General features: G+C 54.6%; 1 protein-coding gene and 1 long non-coding RNA gene across 2 annotated transcripts; both read left to right on the top strand.

Annotated features, from left to right (window-relative positions):
* Positions 1–3,910: 3,910 nt before the first annotated feature.
* Positions 3,911–9,134, top strand: LOC148663908 (uncharacterized). The gene is made up of 6 exons (XM_088632869.1): positions 3,911–3,924; positions 4,097–4,112; positions 6,921–7,331; positions 7,731–7,778; positions 8,047–8,210; positions 8,339–9,134. The coding sequence occupies exons 1-6, from the start codon at positions 3,911–3,913 to the stop codon at positions 8,364–8,366; spliced, it is 681 nt and encodes a 226-aa protein (XP_088488995.1). The 3' UTR covers positions 8,367–9,134.
* A 2,819-nt stretch (positions 9,135–11,953) lies between these two features.
* On the top strand, positions 11,954–20,098 carry LOC148663907 (uncharacterized). The gene is made up of 6 exons (XR_015936459.1): positions 11,954–12,035; positions 14,245–14,318; positions 15,169–15,245; positions 17,835–17,904; positions 19,153–19,245; positions 19,675–20,098. It is a non-coding gene; the product is annotated as an uncharacterized LOC148663907 (long non-coding RNA).
* Positions 20,099–20,232: the final 134 nt, after the last annotated feature.

The following is a 20,232-nucleotide window of genomic DNA, read 5'->3' as shown; positions in this document are numbered from 1 at the left end:
GGACTCCAGCTGGAGGAGGTCCAATCACCACCTCCTGTGAGACAGAAGAAAAAGAAGGTGGGTGATGCTCTGATCCTCTCTTTACTCCTGTCCAGTGTCCAATCAGTGTGTGTGTATGAACCCCTCTCTCTCTCAGTGCAGTGTTCATGTCCTGGAGTGTCCAGTCAGTGTGTCTGTATGAACCCCTCTCTCTCTCAGTGCAGTGTTCATGTCCTGGAGTGTCCAGTCAGTGTGTCTGTATGAACCCCTCTCTCTCTCTCTCAGTGCAGTGTTCATGTCCTGGAGTGTCCAGTCAGTGTGTCTGTATGAACCCCTCTCTCTCTCAGTGCAGTGTTCATGTACTGGAGTGTCCAGTCCGACTCTTAACGTGACTCTCCTGTCTCTGCTTCAGAAGCGCTGGTGCGCCCTTCTTAACTCCCTGAGCTGCGTGTCGGTGGAGACAGAAGATCAGGACGAGCCGATGGAGGTGGCGACCGTAGCTCAGGAGAGGAAGAGCGAGGGAGAGGAGGAGCTGGCTGCCGGGAAGGACAAGAGGAGGAAGAGGAGGTGCAGGTGAGCAGACAGGGGGGCGCCGCCTGGTCGTGTCTGTGATTCAAGGAGGAGTCTCCTCTTGCTGTTTGATGTCATGGTGACGTCTGTGTCTGTGTCCCTCACACCTGCAATAACAATATTCTTTCCAGGTTCCTTTCCTGGTTCTGTGCCGGCTAAGATCTGGACTGGACTGGACTGGACTGGACTGGACTGGACTGGACTGGACTGGAGCTGAGGGACACCAGACAGGACTGGACAGGAGCCTAGGGACACCAGACTGGACTGGACCGGAGCTGAGAGACACCAGACTGGACTGGACTGGAGCTGAGGGACCCCAGACTGTGCTGGACCGAAGCTGAGGGACCCCAGTCTGGACTGAAGCTGAGGGACACCAGACTGTGCTGGACCGAAGCTGAGGGACCCCAGTCTGTGCTGGACCGAAGCTGAGGGACCCCAGACTGTGCTGGACCGAAGCTGAGGGACCCCAGTCTGGACCGAAGCTGAGGGACACCAGACTGTGCTGGACCGAAGCTGAGGGACCCCAGTCTGTGCTGGACCGAAGCTGAGGGACCCCAGACTGGACTGGACTAGAGCTGAGGGGCCCCAGACTGGACTGGACTGGAGCTGAGGGGCCCCAGACTGGACTGGACTGGAGCTGAGGGACCCCAGACTGTGCTGGACCGAAGCTGAGGGACCCCAGTCTGGACTGCACTGGAGCTGAGGGACACCAGACTGGACTGGAGCTGAGAGACACCAGACTGGACTGGACTGAAGCTTGTAATTTTTATTCTTTTGTTAAGGATCAATAAAAAAAAAATTAAAAAAAATCTGTTTAGCTTTTGGTTTTTTCCCTCCCCCCCCCCCCAAGGCTGCTGCTGGGAGAGGTGTGAGTGGGGCCAGCAGGGGGCGCTCTCACCCTGCGGTCTGTGGGGGTCCTGATGCCCCAGTATAGTGACGGGGGACACTGGACTGTAAACAGACGCCGTCCTTCGGATGAGACGTCAAACCAACTCTCTGTGCTCGTTAACAATCCCGGGGTGTCTCTGGAGAAGAGTAGGGGTGTTACCCCAGTGTCCTGGCCTGATTCCCCCCCTGGTCTTGACCCATCATGGCCTCCTAATCACCCCCCCCTCTCTGAACTGGCTCCATCCCTCTGCTCTCCTCCCCACTGAGAGCTGCTGTGTGCTGAGCGGACTGGAGCATCATCCAGGTGGGGGTTGCACACTGGGGGGACTGGAGGGGATCCCCCTGACCTGGGAAGAGCTCTGAGTGGAGGGTCCAGACTTATTAATTATTATTATTATTCGTGCTGCACTGGGCTTCAGTCCTGGTAGTGAGAGGGGGACTCTGTGATCAGGACAGATACTTATGACTGTCTAATAATACACGATAGAAATGGAAAACAGGGTAGCGCTGTAGTCTCTTCGAAACGTTTTGAACTGCCAGAAGAAGTTTTCACAACCCGGACTCGTGAAGGTACAGGTCTTCTCCCTTCGTCCGGAGCAAGGTGTATCGTGTCCTGGTGATTTCTCCCGTTTCGAACGGAGTCTAATGTCGCGTTTCTACTTTATTAGAGAGAGGCACTGAACATCCTATGATGGACTGGTGTCCTGTCCAGGGTGTGTGAGTGTGTGTGTGTCCTGTGATGGACTGGTGTTCTATCCAGAGTGTGTGTGTCCTGTGCTGGACTGGTGTCCTGTCCAGGGTGTTTGAGTGTGTGTGTGTCCTGTGATGGACTGGTGTCCTGTCCAGGGTGTGTGAGTGTGTGTGTCCTGTGATGGACTGCTGTCCTGTCCAGTGTTTGTATGTGTGTCCTTTGATGGACTGGTGTCCTGTCCAGGGTGTGTGTGTCCTGTGATGGACTGGTGTTCTATCCAGGGTGTGTGTGTCCTGTGATGGACTGGTGTCCTGTCCAGGATGTGTGAGTGTGTGTGTCCTGTGATGGACTGGTGTCCTGTCCAGGGTGTGTGAGTGTGTGTGTGTCCTGTGATGGACTGCTGTCCTGTCCAGGGTTTGTATGTGTGTCCTTTGATGGACTGGTGTTCTGTCTAGGGTGTGTGTGTCCTTTGATGGACTGGTGTTCTGTCCAGGGTGTGTGTGTCCTGTGATGGACTGGTATCCTGTGAAGGACTGGTGTCCTGTCCAGGGTGTGTGTGTACTGTGATGGACTGGTATCCTGTGAAGGACTGGTGTCCTGTCCAGGGTGTGTGTGTGTGTCCTGTGATGGACTGGTGTCCTGTCCAGGGTGTGTGTGTGTCCTGTGATGGACTGGTGTCCTGTCCAGGGTGTGTGTGTGTCCTGTGATGGACTGGTATCCTGTGAAAGACTGGTGTCCTGTCCAGGGTGTGTGTGTGTCCTGTGATGGACTGGTGGATCACAATATTAATTCTCCTCCTTGATTCCCTCCTTCATCGCCAGAGTGAAAGCGGGACACGGCAGTAAAAGCTCAGCCCTGCGGGTGGTGGTCCTCTCGGCCACACGGGGGCGCTGTGGCCCCACGGGGGGGTTATGTTCACGTCCCGCTGGGAATCGCACTGACGCGGCGGAGTTCGTGAACGTCCCAGACACCAAGAAAACGAGAGAGGGAGAGAGAGAAAAAAGGTCGTTTTCGGGGTTCAAGAAGCAACCCCGAGATTCAGGGAGTTTCCCCGCTGAGCTTACTCTGCCGAAAACACGCAGGTTTTATTTTTTTCCCGTGTCCCCCCCTCCACACACACAGCCTGTTTCTGTAGCGTGAAGTTGTGTTTTTTTGCGCGGCGGTCGGTGAGGGGCGACATTTTATTTATTTATTTTTTTTCCCACGGTCTGAAACAGAAACGGCCGGGTGGTGTTGTAGAGAGGTCGACGTGCCTGGGTTTCCTCGTCTACCGAAGCCCGTTTTTTTTTGGGGGGGGGGGGGTCGTGAGGTCCCACGCAGCGCTCGGAAAAGAAAATGGCGTCTCTTTTCCCCGCAGGACGGGGGGGACCCGTGTTTTTTGGACGTGGCGTGGCCCGAAATGTCCGCCCTTGGGCGCTAGAGGGGGGTGGAGGTTGGTCTTTCTTTGACTTGGGGGTCGGGGGGGGTGCTACTTTCACTGAACCCCACCCCACGGAAACCCGTGTTGGACGTGGGGGTGCTGAATGCGCCCTCGACGTGATTTTGTCTTTAAATTCAAGTGCAGCTTTTGTCACCCTTGGGCCGGAAACACCTGGACCCGTTTCCCCTGCCTGTCCGAGGTGGCGACTACCGGGGTCGTACAGGGACACCCGGCTGGCCGCCGAGAGTTGGGAAAAATAAAATGTCCACCCCAAAAAAACAACAACCGTGAAAAATGACGGCCATTTTTGTTTCGCGGCCGAGCCGTGAGCGCGTCGGGGGTGACGTCACGGTGGCGTCACAATGAGCCGCCTGACGTCACAGAGCGGCGGATTCTAGCGGGGGGGGCGGCGCCGGAGCCCCATGAGCTCAGAGGAGTGAAGAGAGAAGAGGAGGAAAGCGCTATATAGTCCTTTCTAAACACGTGTTTCTTCCAATAAAGTTACTTCGACTTAGATCGTTAGTTTCAGCTTCAGAATCGCTCTTCAGAATCCCCGTGAAATCGGTAAGTCAGTCAAAAGCGCCGCTGGCGAGAAATAACAAAATAAGTGGAGAAATAAGTTGTTTTTTTTACCGTTACTCCACTCTTATGGGTGTGATCGTGCTGTAAAAAGATATTGAGAGGAGGTGCACCTCTACACAGAGAGTGGTGGGGGTGGGGAACAAGCTGCCCAGCCCTGTGGTTGAAGCCGATACCCTGGCTTCTCTCCAGACACAGCTGAGTGAGCTCCTCCAGTCAGGACAGGAGGCTCTTCTGTACACAGAGGGTGGTGGGGGTGGGGAACAGGCCGCCCAGTCCGTGTGGTTGAAGCCGATACCCTGGCTTCTCTCAGGACACAGCTGGTTGAGCTCCTCCAGTCAGGACAGGAGGCTCTTCTATACACAGAGGGGGGCGGGGGTGGGGAACAAGCCGCCCAGCTGTGTGGCTCCGCCCCCTCCCCTCCCCTCTGTGACTCTGCTTGTCTCGGCAGGACGATGGACCGACAGAGATGCCGCACGGCCGTGCGCGGTCGCAGCAGGACCCGGGCCCGGCGAGGCGTCGTAAGTCCACCCCTCCCGCCCGCCGTCCACAGGGTCGCAGGTCCATTATAGCCTTCTGAGAGCACAGATTGCCTCTGAACGTCCCAGACTCTCACTGGACACACTGTAGAGACTACCCAAGGCCCCTAGTCTCGACACGACTGGGCTGGGCTATTTGGTCAGAGCTGTCTCGGAGATGGGCTGTTTGGCGTCTTCACAGGTCACACCGGTCAGGCCGAACCCGGACTGGCAGCGGGAGAGGTCCCGGCCCAAGACCCGGTGCTTTTCCGTAAGTCTGACCCGGTCGCCTTCCGCGAGACTGGACCGGCGGCCCTGTGGTGGGCCCGGTGCCCCACATCTACCCTACAGCTCCCCACTCTGACCCCTAAACTCCCGATACCCTACAGCTCCCCACACTGACCCCTAAACTCCCGATACCCTACAGCTCCCCACACTGACCCCTAAACTCCCGATACCCTACAGCTCCCCACACTGACCCCTAAACTCCCGATACCCTATAGCTCCCCACTCTGACTCCTAAACTCCCGATACCCTACAGCTCCCCACACTGACCCCTAAACTCCCGATACCCTACAGCTCCCCACACTGACCCCTAAACTCCCGATACCCTACAGCTCCCCACACTGACCCCTAAACTCCCGAAACCCTACAGCTCCGCACACTGACCACTAAACTCCCGATACCCTACAGCTCCCCACACTGACCCCTAAACTCCCGATACCCTACAGCTCCTCACACTGACCCCCACAGTCCTGATGGCCGAGAGGTCTCTGCTTGCTGTAGTGATTGAGTGAGCTCTGTGGACCTGACCTCTGTCTTGTGTCCTCGTTTCCAGCGTCTCCTAGTGGTCCGGCATTTCACACAACCTGAAGGTGAGATCTGGGGAGGAGACAGAGCACCCCCTAACACCCCTGAGCTGGGTTACAGGGTAAGACAGCTTCTTACTGTTGGACACACCTGTCCACACTCTTACTGGACACACTGGACACACTCACCTGTCCAGACTCTCACTGGACACACTGTACACACTCACCTGTCCAGACTCTTACTGGACACACTCTCACTGGACACACTGTCCACACTCACCTGTCCAGACTCTCACTGGACACACTGTACACACTCACCTGTCCACACTCACTGGACACACTGTACACACTCACCTGTCCACACTCTCACTGGACACACTGTACACACTCACCTGTCCAGGCGTAGTCTCTGCTCCTCATCCCCCCTGCGTTGTGTCTCCCCCTCTCCCCGCTGGACAGAATCCTGTGGTGTCTTCATGTCTCCCCGAGCTCGTCCAGAAGCTGGAGAGGGCGGCCGAGCTGCAGCTGGAGCTCCCGGGGTCGCCCGACTCCTTCCGCTCGGTGTCCCCCCCCTCCTCGCCCGAGAGCCCCCTCCGCTCCCCGCCCCCGGCCCCCCCCTCCGGCCCCCTCAGGCCCCTGCCCACCCCGCCCCGCCGCCCCCCCTTCCTCCCCGCCATGCCCCTCGAGCCCCCCCTGCTGCCCGGGGCGGTGCCCCTGCCCCTGCCCCCGCCCGTCCTGCCCCCCATCGCCCGCCCGGCCCCGCCAGGCCCCGCCTGGGGCTCCCCGGTTCGGAGGGCAAGGAGAGAGGCCGAGATGTCTGACGAGGCAAGTGGGGCAGAGTCTGTCCGTCTGTCCGTCTGTCCGTCCATCTGTCCGTCTGTCCATCTATCCTTCAGTCCATCTGTCCCTCTGTCCGTCTGTCCTTTTCTCTATCCTGTCCTTCTGTCTTTCTGTCCTTTTCTGTGTCCATCTGTCTTTCTGTCCTTTTCTGTCTTTCTATCCATCTATCTATCCTTTTCTCTGTCCATCTGTCCTTCTGTCCATCTGTCTTTCTGTCCTTTTCTCTGTCTTTCTGTCCATCTGTACTTCTCTCTTTCTGTCTTTCTGTCTTTCTGTCTGAGTCTCTCTTTTTCTCTGTGTCTGTCCCTCTCTCCCTGTCTCTTTCCATGTCTCCCTGCTCTCTGTTTGTCCTGCGTTGTCCCAGCTGGGTCTGTCTCCTTGTGTCTCTCCGTGTGTCTCCCTGCTCTCTGTCTGTCCTGCGTTGGCCCAGCTGGGTCTCTCCGTGTGTCTCCCTGCCTGTCTCTCTGTCTGTCCTGCATTGTCCCAGCTAGGTCTCCCCCCCTCCTCTCTCTCTCCGTGTGTCTCCCTGCTCTCTGTCTGTCCTGCGTTGTCCCAGCTGGGTCTCTCTTCCTGTGTCTCTCCGTGTGTCTCCCTGCTCTCTGTCTGTCCTGCGTTGTCCCAGCTAGGTCTCCCCCCCGCCTCTCTCTCTCCGTGTGTCTCCCTGCTCTCTGTCTGTCCTGCGTTGTCCCAGCTGGGTCTCTCTCCCTGTGTCTCTCCGTGTGTCTCCCTGCTCTCTGTCTGTCCTGCGTTGTCCCAGCTGGGTCTCCCTCCCTCCTCTCTCTCTCCGTGTGTCTCCCTGCTCTCTGTCTGTCCTGCGTTGTCCCAGCTGGGTCTCTCTCCCTGTGTCTCTTCGTGTGTCTCCCTGTCTGTCCTCTCTGTCTGTCCTGCGTTGTCCCAGCTGGGCCTGTCTCCTCTGCTCTCTGACTTCAGCTCTGTTCGCCGATGTCCTGCCAGCCCGTCTCTCTCTCAGCCTGTCTCTTGACTTGCAGGAGGAAGAGGAGGTGGAGACAGCTCTTCCGGCAGGAGAGAGGAAGGAGGTCAGTGCTGGTCCCACCCTGCCCCCTGTCCTGTCTGTGGTGGAGTTTCGCCGTCTTGTCTGTCCCTGGGTCTCAGTGTCTCTCTCTCTTTCAGCCCTGTCTGTCAGTGTCTCTCTCGGCCTGCTGTCTGCCTGTCCCTGCCTCTCTGTCTCTCTCTCTTTCAGCCCTGTCTGTCAGTGTCTCTCTCCTCCTCCTCTCTGTCCTGAGTGTGTCTCTCTCCTCCTCTCTGTCCTGTGGTGTCCAGTGGGTCAGTATTAGTGGGCTACACCCAGGCTCACTCACTGCGAGTGTGGTCTCAGCAGAGTCTCTGTGCTCTTGGGACACTTGACTCACCTGTCTCTCTCTTTCTCTCCCTGTGCTGTCCCTCTCCTGCCCCCTCTCTCCCTCTTTGGACTCCAGCTGGAGGAGGTCCAATCACCACCTCCTCTGAGACAGCAGAAAAAGAAGGTGGGTAATGCTCTGATCCTCTCTTTACTCCTGTCTAGTGTCCAGTCAGTGTGTCTGTATGAACCCCTCTCTCTCTTAGTGTAGTGTTCATGTCCTGGAGTGTCCAGTCAGTGTGTGTGTATGAACCCCTCTCTCTCTCAGTGCAGTGTTCATGTCCTGGAGTGTCCAGTCAGTGTGTCTGTATGAACCCCTCTCTCTCTCAGTGCAGTGTTCATGTCCTGGAGTGTCCAGTCCGACTCTTAACGTGACTCTCCTGTCTCTGCTTCAGAAGCGCCGATGCGTCTTTTTGATGTCCCTGAGCTGCGTGTCGGTGGAGACAGAAGATCAGGACGAGCCGATGGAGGTGGCGGAGACCGTTGCTCAGGAGAGGAAGAGCGAGGGAGAAGAGGAGCAGGCTGCCGGGAAGGACAAGAAGAGGAAGAGGAGGGGCAGGTGAGCAGACAGGGGGGTGCCGCCCGGTCATGTCTGTGATTCAAGGAGGAGTCTCCTCTTGCTGTTTGATGTCATGGTGACGTCTGTGTCTATGTCCCTCACACCTGCAATAACAATATACTTTCCAGGTTACTTTCCTGGTTCTGTGCCTGCTAAGATCTGGACTGGACTGGACTGGACTGGACTGGACTGGACTGGACTGGACTGGAGCTGAGGGACACCAGACGACTGGACTGGAGCCTAGGGACACCAGACTGGACTGGACCGGAGCTGAGGGACACCAGACTGTGCTGGACCGAAGCTGAGGGACCCCAGTCTGGACTGAAGCTGAGGGACCCCAGACTGCTGGGCCGAAGCTGAGGGACCCCAGTCTGTGCTGGACTGAAGCTGAGAGACCCCAGACTGTGCTGGTCTGAAGCTGAGGGACCCCACACTGGACTGCACTGGAGCTGAGGGACACCAGACTGGACTGGACTGCAGCTGAGGGGCCCCAGACTGGACTAGACTGGAGCTGAGAGGCCCCAGACTGGACTGGACCAAAGCTGAGGGACCTCAGGCTATGCTGTACCGAAGCTGAGGGACCCCAGTCTGTGCTGTACCGAAGCTGAGGGACCCCAGACTGTGCTGGACCGAAGCTGAGGGACCCCAGACTGGACCGAAGCTGAGGGACCCCAGTCTGTGCTGGACCGAAGCTGAGGGACCCCAGACTGTGCTGGACCGAAGCTGAGGGACCCCAGACTGTGCTGGACCGAAGCTGAGGGACCCCAGTCTGGACCGAAGCTGAGGGACCCCAGTCTGTGCTGGACCGAAGCTGAGGGACCCCAGACTGTGCTGGACCGATGCTGAGGGACCCCAGTCTGGACCGAAGCTGAGGGACCCCAGACTGTGCTGGACCGATGCTGAGGGACCCCAGTCTGGACTGAAGCTGAGGGGCCCCAGACTGCACTGGACTGAAGCTGAGGGACCCCAGACTGCACTGGACTGAAGCTGAGGGACCCCAGTCTGGACTGAAGCTGAGGGGCCCCAGACTGGACTGATGACCTTTTGTTAAGCATCAATAATTTTTTTTAAAAAAATCTGTTTAGTTTTTGTTTTTTTCCCTCCCCCCCCCCAAGGTTGCTGCTGGGAGAGGTGTTAGTGGGGCCAGCAGGGGGTGCTCTCACCCTGCGGTCTGTGTGGGTCCTGATGCCCCAGTATAGTGACGGGGGACACTGGACTGTAAACAGGCGCTGTCCTTCGGATGAGACGTCAAACCGAGGTCCTGACTCTCTGTGCTCATTAACAATCCCGGGGTGTCTCTGGAGAAGAGTAGGGGTGTTACCCCAGTGTCCTGGCCTGATTCCCCCCCTGGTCTTGACCCATCATGGCCTCCTAATCACCCCCCCCTCTCTGAACTGGCTCCATCCCTCTGCTCTCCTCCCCACTGAGAGCTGCTGTGTGCTGAGCGGACTGGAGCATCATCCAGGTGGGGGCTGCACACTGGGGGGCTGGAGGGGATCCCCCTGACCTGGGAAGAGCCATGAGTGGAGGGTCCAGACTTATTAATTATTATTATTATTATTCGTGCTGCACTGGGCTTCAGTCCTGGCAGTGAGAGGGGGACTCTGTGATCAGGACAGATACTTATGACTGTATAATAATACACGATAGAAATGGAAACAGGGTAGCGCTGTAGTCTCTTCGAAACGTTTTGAACTGCCAGAAGACGTTTTCACAACCCGGACTCGTGAAGGTACAGGTCTTCTCCCATCGTCCGTAGTAAGGTGAGAGGCCACACCCTCGGGGCGCAGTATCCCCGATGCACCCCCCACCACCCAAAACGACACACACTTCTGTGACGATTGGGAGACCCCGGTTCGACCACCCCCTGCGGTGGAGGAAACGACCCGCTGGAGAGAACACGCAGACTCCACACAGAAGGGTCACCTCGGCATTTATTCCAACAGCAAAACAACACCAGAGAGAAACGGTCTCCGAAAGAGATGCGTACACCGGGAAAAACACGACAGGGTCATTACAAATGGGAATAGGAGTTCTTTTTTTCTTTTTTTTCCGGACGTCAGTTGTATCGTGTCCTTGTGATTTCTCCCGTTTCGAACGGAGTTTAATGTCGCGTTTCTACTTTATTAGAGAGAGGCACTGAACTTTGGGGAACGTGACATCCACCCAGTATTACTAGTAGGTTGATAAATATAAATGTTCTTTTTCCCCCCGTATTATACCTCGCGAAATATAACGATGGCCAACTCCTTAAGTCGAAATTTAAACCCTTTTCACACTACAAGACTCCGGACGTTTCCTTTTTTGTCCTCTTTGGCCTCCAAAATAAAAAAAAACTGGGATCCATCGTGGCGTTGCCAAATTAAAAGGTCAACCACTTTTCGGGCTTTCGTGCTGTCCATGATGAAACCGTCATGGTTGTGTAAGGATACGTTACGTCACAGACCGGCGGCGCTCGGGCGTGAGGTGTGTCGTTACGTTTTTGAAACTGGCACGTCAGACAAGATCTCTGACAAGATCTCTGAGAAACCCAAACCTGTAAGATTCAATTTCAATTGAGTTTGTTTTATATAGCGCCTTTCACAACAAGAATGCCCCAAGGCCCCGAACAAAGGAGTTGTTCCACACCCCCGCCACCCTCTGTGTACAGTAGAGCCCCCTGTCCTGACTGGAGGAGCTCACCCAGCTGTGTCTGGAGAGAAGCCGGAGTATCGGCTTCAACCACAGGGCTGGGCGGCTTGGGCTTGTTCCCCACCTCCACCACCCTCTGTGTACAGTAGAGCCTCCTGTCCTGACTGGAGGAGCTCAGCCAGCTGTGTCTGGAGAGAAGCCAGGGTATCGGCTTCAACCACAGGGCTGGGCAGCTTGTTCCCCACCCCCACCCCCTTCTGTGTACAGTAGAGCCTCCTGTCCTGACTGGAGTGACAGTAGAGACGGGGTTCATGGGTTATCTGGAGGGGGACTTCGCTCCAACAAAACGCCCAGCCCTGCTGCTCCTACCTCGGACGGAAGACACTTTCCCCAGTTGCTTCATCGTCTTCTCCCTGCGGGAGACCGGCCGCCTGCCGGATCGGGGGGCGCTGTCGCCGGGGCGGGCCGCGGCCCCGACGTCGAGGGGCTCATGGGGGGGGGGGGCGCCCTGCTCGTCGTCGGCACCAGCGCCGCATTCTCTGCTGCCGCCACCACCGCCACCACCGGCGTCGGGCCGCGGGCCTCACCTGGAGGCAACACACCGGCTTCTTTTAACAGATCACCTCGGGAATCGGGACCAACGGAGCTGTGTGCGGCCGTCTGTACGGAGGGGTTCAGCGCGGGGGGGCTCCGGGCTCGGGTCTGGACCCGGGGGGGGGCTGTCTGTGTGGAGTCTGCATGGTCTCCCTGTGTTCTCCGGGTCCAAAGACAGGCTTTTGGGCTAATTGGCTTCTGGGAAAACTGGACCTGGTGTGTGTGTGTCCTGTGATGGACTGGTGTCCTGTCCAGGATGTGTGAGTGAGTGTGTGTGTGTCCTGTGATGGACTGCTGTCCTGTCCAGGGTGTGTGAGTGTGTGTGTCTGTGTGTCCTGTGATGGACAGATGGTACCCAGCCTGGACACCCATGAGACACTGGCTTCCTCAGAAGACTCTCACGGAGGGCACACTGTCCCTAACCCGGGTCTTGAAGAAACTACAGTGATCTATAATTCCTGCGCCTCGGAAGGGGTTATGACGTCTATGTCCGGCGCCCGCGCCCGCGGACTGGCGGTTCGGCGTCGCGCTCCGCAGCTCGAGCTTCGGTGCGAGGCAGGGCGGGAGGGAGTCGATGTGGCCTCGGCGCCATCTTTGCTGGTGAGTCAATTGTGACCGTTGCGGTACAATAAACCATCAATAAATCTTTTCCCACCCCGACCAGTATTTCTGTCGCGGCCCACGTCCCTTACAATCGACAAACTATAAAAAAACAGTAGCCCTTCGCAACATTACACGCCATTTTTCTTATTTTAAACGTCCGTTAGATACGCAGGTGGCTCGATACCTGTCTTAACCTCGCCGGCGTCTTTATACCGGCAAGTGAATTTTATTTGGGGTCCCTCAGAATTGTGACAGAAATGTCAGTGAACCACAATAAAAAACGAAACTTTTTTTTTAAAGGCGATGAATGGATTTTAAGAGTAACCGTGTAGCGACTGACGTAAGGAAAAAAAAGTTGTCTTTCCCTACGAAGACCTTTTGGTACAGGACTTTCTTTAAATATCAGTTGTGCATAGCGTTTTACAAAAAGTTGATGATGATCTTGGAGATAATTGCAAAGGAAAATTGAGATAACTACCAAAACATTACGTGTGAAACGACAGGACAGAACTTTGAACCCACAAAGAAACAAAGGTATGAAATATTGCCTCGTCATGGGGGGTTGATAATTGTAATAAGTGTTCCTAATTTTCGTAAAGAAATGTATATTATGGGAGTCACACGTGAGATTTAGTGTATATACGTTTCATATTGTGCATATATACGGGGTTAAAAAGTGGAATGAGTATGATTATAAACTCGTGTGTCCTATAATCAGATAATTTTTGAACAAGCTTTGATTAGACAGGTGAAAAACAACATCATAATATATTTTCACGTCTGAATATCAGCTTCTCCCCTCTGGCCAACATTTCAGGGCTCCCAGATGTAGATCCCAAATTGAAACAAATATTCATTTGTTACCCAGTTAAACAGTTAATAGAAGTGACCAGGGTAAATAAAGGTGGGTCAGTGTAAACTGTTTATTCTGGATCAGACTTCGTCATGTGTGATGTGTCATGACTTCTTATATTAAGTTTTATATTTATATTTAGTTATACATGTGTAATAGATGCGATGTGTCCATAAAACGGTTTCTCCAGGGGAAAATCAAGTTGGTTTTAAAACTGTGTTTCCTTTGTAGGGTACGTTTGCATTCCAAGTGTGGGGTTTTTGCCTTTTTATCATATTTTGGATGTGAATCTGTGGTATTTTTGCTGAGACAAGTTGCCTTTCTTATACGCGGAGGGATCTTCTCGTGAGATGTCCGCCCGGTCCATTTCTGAGCTCAGTATAAGGTGTAGAAAGCATGACTGTCATCATAACCCGCCTCTCACCCAGGTGTGGAATAATGTTGTGATTATTGCTTCAGCAATAACATGCTGATTGCATGTTTCTAGATGGGTATAACAGAGATCTCAACTACTGAGGGGCTGAGCTATATAATTGCTAACACTTATATAGCGCTTTTCTGGACACCCCACTCAATGCGCTGCATAGGAAATGGGGTATCCCTCTACCGCCACCAATGTACAGCCCCCACCTGGTTGATGTGACGGCAGCCATAGTGCGCCAGAACGCTCCCCACACACCAGCTCTCAGTGGGGAGGAGAGCAGAGGGATGAAGCCAGTTCAGAGAGGGGGGTTATTAGGAGGCCGTGATTGGTAAGGGCCAATGGGAAATTTGGCCAGGACGCCTGGGTTACACCCCTACTCTTTTCGAGAGACGCCCTGGGATTTTTAATGACCACAGAGAGTCAGGACCTCGGTTTTACGTCTCATCCGAAGGATGGCGCCTGTTTACAGTCTAGTGTCCCCCGTCACTATACTGGGGTATCAGACCGCAGGGTGAGCGCCCCCCTGCTGTCCCACTAACACCTCTTCCACCTCTTATTAGCCAGTGAAAAATGGTAGCTTCCTCATAGACACCGCAGGAAGACAGGAGTTTGTGATGAAAGTTCGAGAGGGATGGCCACACCCTAGTTCGGTCAGACTCGGCTGTCGATATTTTAGCAATCACTCCTGACTCCTCTCCTGAAACACTGTCAATACTGCACGTGATCCCCCTCTCTCCCTCGCGTCCCTCTCCCACCCCGTCTCCACCTGTGTAGCTGCCCCCCCTGGTCACTCCTCCTCGCTGTGCAGGGGGGGTCCCAGCCTCCTCGTCCTCTGGCCAGGAGCCCTCAGCCAAGCGGGTTCAGCCAGATCATCACTCCATGATCCTTTCAGTATGCTAAATTCCTGGTGTTGTTTTTTTTCTCCCCAGAAAACTGACTGTCCGCCCCACCTCTGCGCTAAGTGGACGATGAAGTCAGGTTCCAGTGTGCCTGGTGTTTACAGGTAATACTTCAGACTGGTCGGCCTCACCTCAGGGTGTCTGGGCGTTTGATATTATACAGTTGCAATGCTGAGGCCTGTGACTGTGATGCTGTAAGGCTACAGGAGTCTCTCTGGAGATCCTGAAGGATTTCCGGCGTTCGTGTGGAAACACAGCCCCACCCTCCCGCAGTGTCCAGTCCGCAGAATTTCCTGGAGACGTGGTCTCGCCGATGGGCGACCCCGCCAGCGAGAGACTAGCTGAGGCAGGATGCTCTGTACGGTTCAGTTAATTAGATGCGCACAGATGTTGAGCTCATCGTCCTTTTAATTGTGCCATCTATGCTAACTGTAGAAGAGATCGAACTATCAAGGTGACAGATCAATAATTTTAAATTAAATAGATGCATGATATTGCTAGTGCTGATGCAAGAGGCAAGTCAGAGGAAATGAACACAGAATGGATAGGAGTCGCAGTGAGTGAGAGAGGAATGAGCTAAATTATTTAAGAGGATTAAAACACTGAAGAACAGGAGACACAGTGAGAGAGAGGAGATCACAGGAAATACCTCAGTAACAAACATACTTACACACAGGACAGGAGACACAGTGAGAGAGAGAGGAGATCACAGAGAATCCCTCAGTAACAAACCCACAGGACAGGAGACACAGCGAGAGAGAGGAAATCACAGGAAATACCTCAGTTTTAAGTGCAGACAACCGGACAGGAGACAGAGTGAGGAAGAGTAAATGAAACACAGTAGGATTGATAGGAGACGGGTTATGAAGAGATGGGACACACAGAGATGGAGAGAAGGGAGGCGACAGTTGAACTCGCTGGCTGAGTTAATTGACGCTGCTGCTTCTTTGGCAGTTGAAGTCGAAGTCGGGGTCCAGAGTTTCGCTGACGTGGCAGAACCGTCCCAGCTCGGTCTCCTCCCATTCCTGCAGGTCAGTGCCCCTTCAGTCAGACCCTGTGTTCGGGGAGACACACGGGGAAGTTGCACACTGTGACAAAAGGCTCCAGAGACATCGCCGAACCACAGAATATCTCAGGAGCATTTGTGCACCTTTTGGAATTCTTCACGTATATTGAAAGGTGAAAATAAAACCAAGAATGGGTGACGCGTCTTTACACAGAGGCGGGTGGGGAACAAGCTGCCCAGCTTTGTTGTTGATGCCGATACCCTGGCTTCTCTCCAGATACAGGTGGATTAAATCATGGGTCGAATTAATCACTAACTACCAGACAGGCTTGAAAAACCGAATGGCGTTCTCTCGTTTTTAACCTTTCTTCAATTCTTAGAAAACCTGCACGCAGAAAAAAAATAATTTGCATTTTTTTTACTACTTCCAACGGTCAGGTCTGTGGGTATTTAAATCTGACTAGAATGTGTATTGTTCAAAATCTCTTGTTCACTATCAGTGTTGTTGTTTTTAGTGTCATTCTCATTACTCCTGTGGGTTTTATACTGTGGTAAAGAGTTAAAAAAGTCCTCACTTTGTGCTGCTCTCGGTTTGTTGACGGTGGCGTACTCCACATCACTGTTGGGTAGTGTGATGTCTGTAGAGAACAGGATACGGGTCAATACTTATGTTAACTTATACTATACAGGATAAGACTTACATTAACACCATACTGAACAACAGGGCTCACTGTTCACACGCGTATTGACACTGTTCAGACGACAGGACTCACTGTTCACGCTTGTATTCACGCTGTACACAACAGCAGGACTCACTATTATTACAAATGTTCACACTTGTGTTAAAACTGGACAGAGCAGCAAGAAGTTATCATGATGTTTTATTTCTGCTAGTTTAATAGATAGAAGTAAAAGATCCTCACTTTGTGCGGCTCGGGGCTTGTTGACTGTGGAGTATTCAACAGCAGTATCTGTCTGTGTTAATTCTGCAAAGAATAAAACACGTGTTCTCACCCGTTAACACTGTGCAGAGCGGGACACGGCAGTAAAAGCTCAGCCCTGCGGGTGGTGGTCCTCTCGGCCACCACCACGGAGGGGGGGGGGGGGTTATGTTCAAGTCCCGCTGGGAATTGCACCGACGCGGCGGGGTTCGTGAACGTCCCAGACACCAAGAAAACGAGAGAGAGAAAAAAGGTCGTTTTCGGGGTTCAAGAAGCAACCCCGAGATTCAGGGAGTTTCCCCGCTGAGCTTACTCTGCCGAAAACACGCAGGTTTTATTTTTTTCCCATGCCCCCCCTCACACAGGCTGTTTCTTTAGCGTGAAGTTGTGTTTTTTTGCGCGGCGGTCGGTGAGGGGCAAAATTTTATTTATTTTTTTCCCACGGTCTGAAACAGAAACAGCCGGGTGGTGTTGTAGAGAGGTCGATGTACCTGGTTTTCTTCGTCTGCGAAACCCATTTTTTTGGGGGGGTCGTGAGGTCCCACGTAGCGCTCGGAAAAGAAAATGGCGTCTTTTTTCCCCGCAGGACATGGGGGGGACTTGTGTTTTTTGGACGTGGCGTGGCCCGAAATTTCCGCCCTTGGGCGCTAGAGGGGGATGGAGGTCGGTCTTTCTTTGACTTGGGGGTAGGGGGGGTGTCTATTTTACTGAACCCCACCCCACGGAAACCCGTGTTGGATGTGGGGGTGCTGAATGCGCCCTCGACGTGATTTTGTTTTTAAATTCAAAGGCAGCTTTTGTAACCCTTGGGCCGGAAACAGCTGGACCCGTTTCCCCTGCCTGTCCGAGGTGGCGACTACCGGGGTCGTACAGGGACACCCGGCTGGCCGCCGAGAGTTGGCAAAATAAAATGTCCACCCAAAAAAAAACAACCGTGAAAAATGTCGGCCATTTTTGTTTCGCGGCCGAGCCGTGAGCGCGACGGGGGCGACGTCATGGGGGTGTCACAATGAGCCGCCTGACGTCACAGAGCGGCGGATTCTAGCGGGGGCGGCGCCGGAGCCCCATGAGCTCAGAGGAGTGAAGAGAGAAGAGGAGAAAAGCGCTATATAGTCCTTTCTAAACACGTGTTTCTTCCAATAAAGTTACTTCGACTTAGATCGTTAGTTTCAGCTTCAGAATCGCTCTTCAGTATCCCCGTGAAATCGGTAAGTCAGTCAAAAGCGTCGCTGGCGAGAAATAACAAAATAAGTGGAGAAATTAGTTTTTTTTTTACCGTTACTCCACTCTTATTGGTGTGATCGTGCTGTAAAAAGATATTGAGAGGAGGTGCACCTCTACACAGAGGGTGGCAGGGGTGTGAAACAAGCCGCCTAGCCCTGTGGGTGAAGCCGATACCCTGGCTTCTCTCAGGACACAGCTGGGTGAGCTCCTCCAGTCAGGACAGGAGGCTCTACTGTACACAGAGAGGGGTGGGGGTGGGGAACAAGCCGCCCAGCCCGTGTGGTTGAAGCCGATACCCTGGCTCCTCTCCAGACACAGCTAGGTGAGGTCCTCCAGTCAGGACAGGAGGCTCTACTGTACACAGAGGGGGGCGGGGGTGGGGAATAAGCCGCCCAGCTGTGTGGCTCCGCCCCCTCCCCTCCCCACTGTTACTCTGCTTGTCTCGGCAGGACGATGCACCAACAGAGATGCCGCATGGCCGTGCGCGGTCGCAGCAGGATCCGGGCCCGGCGAGGCGTCGTAAGTCCACCCCTCCCGCCCGCCGTCCAGCGTCCAGCCCTCCTCCGACTGACCTCTCCGCCCCCAGCAGCGCTCGCTGTATTATAATAATAATAATAATAAAAAACTTCACTGATAGAGCACCTTTCATACACATAGCAGCGCAAAGTGCTTGACAGACCAGGTCTCACGGTAACACCTCCAGACGAGGAGAGACACTTCCAGTGGTGATCTTGACTGAGGACGCGCCTCGGCTCAAGAGACAGGGTCGCGGGTCCATTATGGCCTTCTGAGAGTACAGATTGCCTCTGGACGTCCCAGACTCTTCCTGGACACACTGTACAGACTCACCTGTCCAGACTCTCACTGGACACACTGTAGAGACTCACCTGTCCAGACTCTTACTGGACACACTGTACACACTCACCTGTCCAGACTCTCACTGGACACACTGTAGAGACTCACCTGTCCAGACTCTTACTGGACACACTGTACACACTCACCTGTCCAGACTCTTACTGGACACACTGTACACACTCACCTGTCCAGACTCTCACTGGACACATTGTAGAGACTCACCTGTCCAGACTCTCACTGGACACACTGTCCACACTCTCACTGGACACACTGTAGAGACTCACCTATCCACACTCTCACTGGACACACTGTACACACTCACCTGTCCACACTCTCACTGGACACACTGTCCACTCTCTCACTGGACACACTGTAGAGACTGCCCAAGGCCTCTAGTCTCGACACGACTGGGCTGGGCTATGTGGTCAGAGCTGTCTCGGAGATGGGCTGTTTGGCGTCTTCACAGGTCACACCGGTCAGGCCGAACCCGGACTGGCAGCGGGAGAGGTCCCGGCCCAAGTCCCGGTGCTTTTCCGTAAGTCTGACCCGGTCGCCTTCCACGAGACTGGACCGGCCGCCCTGTGGTGGGCCCGGTGCCCCACATCTACCCTACAGCTCCCCCCACTGACCCCTAAACTCCTGATACCCTACAGCTCCCCACACTGACCCCTAAACTCCCGATACCCTACAGCTCCCCACTCTGACCCCTAAACTCCCGATACCCTACAGCTCCCCACTCTGACCCCTAAACTCCCGATACCCTACAGCTCCCCCCACTGACCCCTAAACTCCCGATACCCTACAGCTCCTCACACTGAACCCCACAGTCCTGATGGCCGAGAGGTCTCTGCTTGCTGTAGTGATTGAGTGAGCTCTGTGGACCTGACCTCTGTCTTGTGTCCTCGTTTCCAGCGTCTCCTTGTGGTCCATCACTTCACCAGACCTCAAGGTGAGATCTGAGGAGGAGACAGAGCACTCCCTAACACCCCTGAGCTGGGTTACAGGGTAAGACAGCTTCTTACTGTTGGACACACCTGTCCACACTCTTACTGGACACACTGGACACACTCCCCTGTCCGGACTCTTACTGGACACACTGTACACACTCACCTGTCCACACTCTTACTGGACGCACTGTACACATTCACCTGTCCACACTCTCACTGGACGCACTGTACACACTCACCTGTCCACACTCTCACTGGACACACTGTACACACTCACCTGTCCACACTCTTACTGGACGCACTGTACACACTCACCTGTCCACACTCTCACTGGACACACTGTTCACTCTCGCCTGTCCAAACTCTCAGTGGACACACTGTACACACTCACCTGTCCAGACTCTTACTGGACACACTCACCTGTCCAGGAGTAATCTCTGCTCCTCATCCCCCCTGCGTTGTGTCTCCCCCTCTCCCCGCTGGACAGAATCCCGTGGTGTCTTCCTGTTTCCCTGAGCTCGTCCAGAAACTGGAGAGGGTGGCCGAGCTGCAGCTGGAGTCCCGGGGTCGCCCAGCTTTTCCCGCTCGGTGTCCCCCCCCTCCTCGCCCGAGAGCCCAATTCGCTCCCCGTCGCCCCCCCTTCCTCCCCGCCATGCCCCTCGAGCCCCCCCTGCTGCCTGGGGCGGTGCCCCTGCCCCTGCCCCTGCCCCCGCCCGTCCTGCCCCCCATCGCCCGCCCGGCCCCGCCAGGCCCCGCCTGGGGCTCCCCGGTGCGGAGGGCAAGGAGAGAGGCTGAGATGTCTGACGAGGCAAGTGGGGCAGAGTCCGTCTGTCCGTCTGTCCGTCTGTCCGTCTGTCCGTCTGTCCTTTTCTCTGTCCTTCTGTCTGTCTTTCTGTCCCTTTCTCTGTCCCTCTGTCCTTCTGACTTTCTGTTCTTTTCTCTGTCCATCTGTCCTTCTCTCCATCTGTCTTTCTGTTCATCAGTCCATCTGTCTTTTTCTCTGTCTTTTTGTCCGTCTGTACTTCTCTCTTTCTGTCTTTCTGTC

The sequence above is a fragment of the Lepisosteus platostomus genome, chromosome 5, assembly GCF_059453375.1.
Source record: "Lepisosteus platostomus isolate fLepPlt1 chromosome 5, fLepPlt1.hap1, whole genome shotgun sequence".
Classification (NCBI taxonomy): Eukaryota; Metazoa; Chordata; class Actinopteri; order Semionotiformes; family Lepisosteidae; genus Lepisosteus; species Lepisosteus platostomus.
This window is presented reverse-complemented; position numbering and strand designations above follow the sequence as displayed.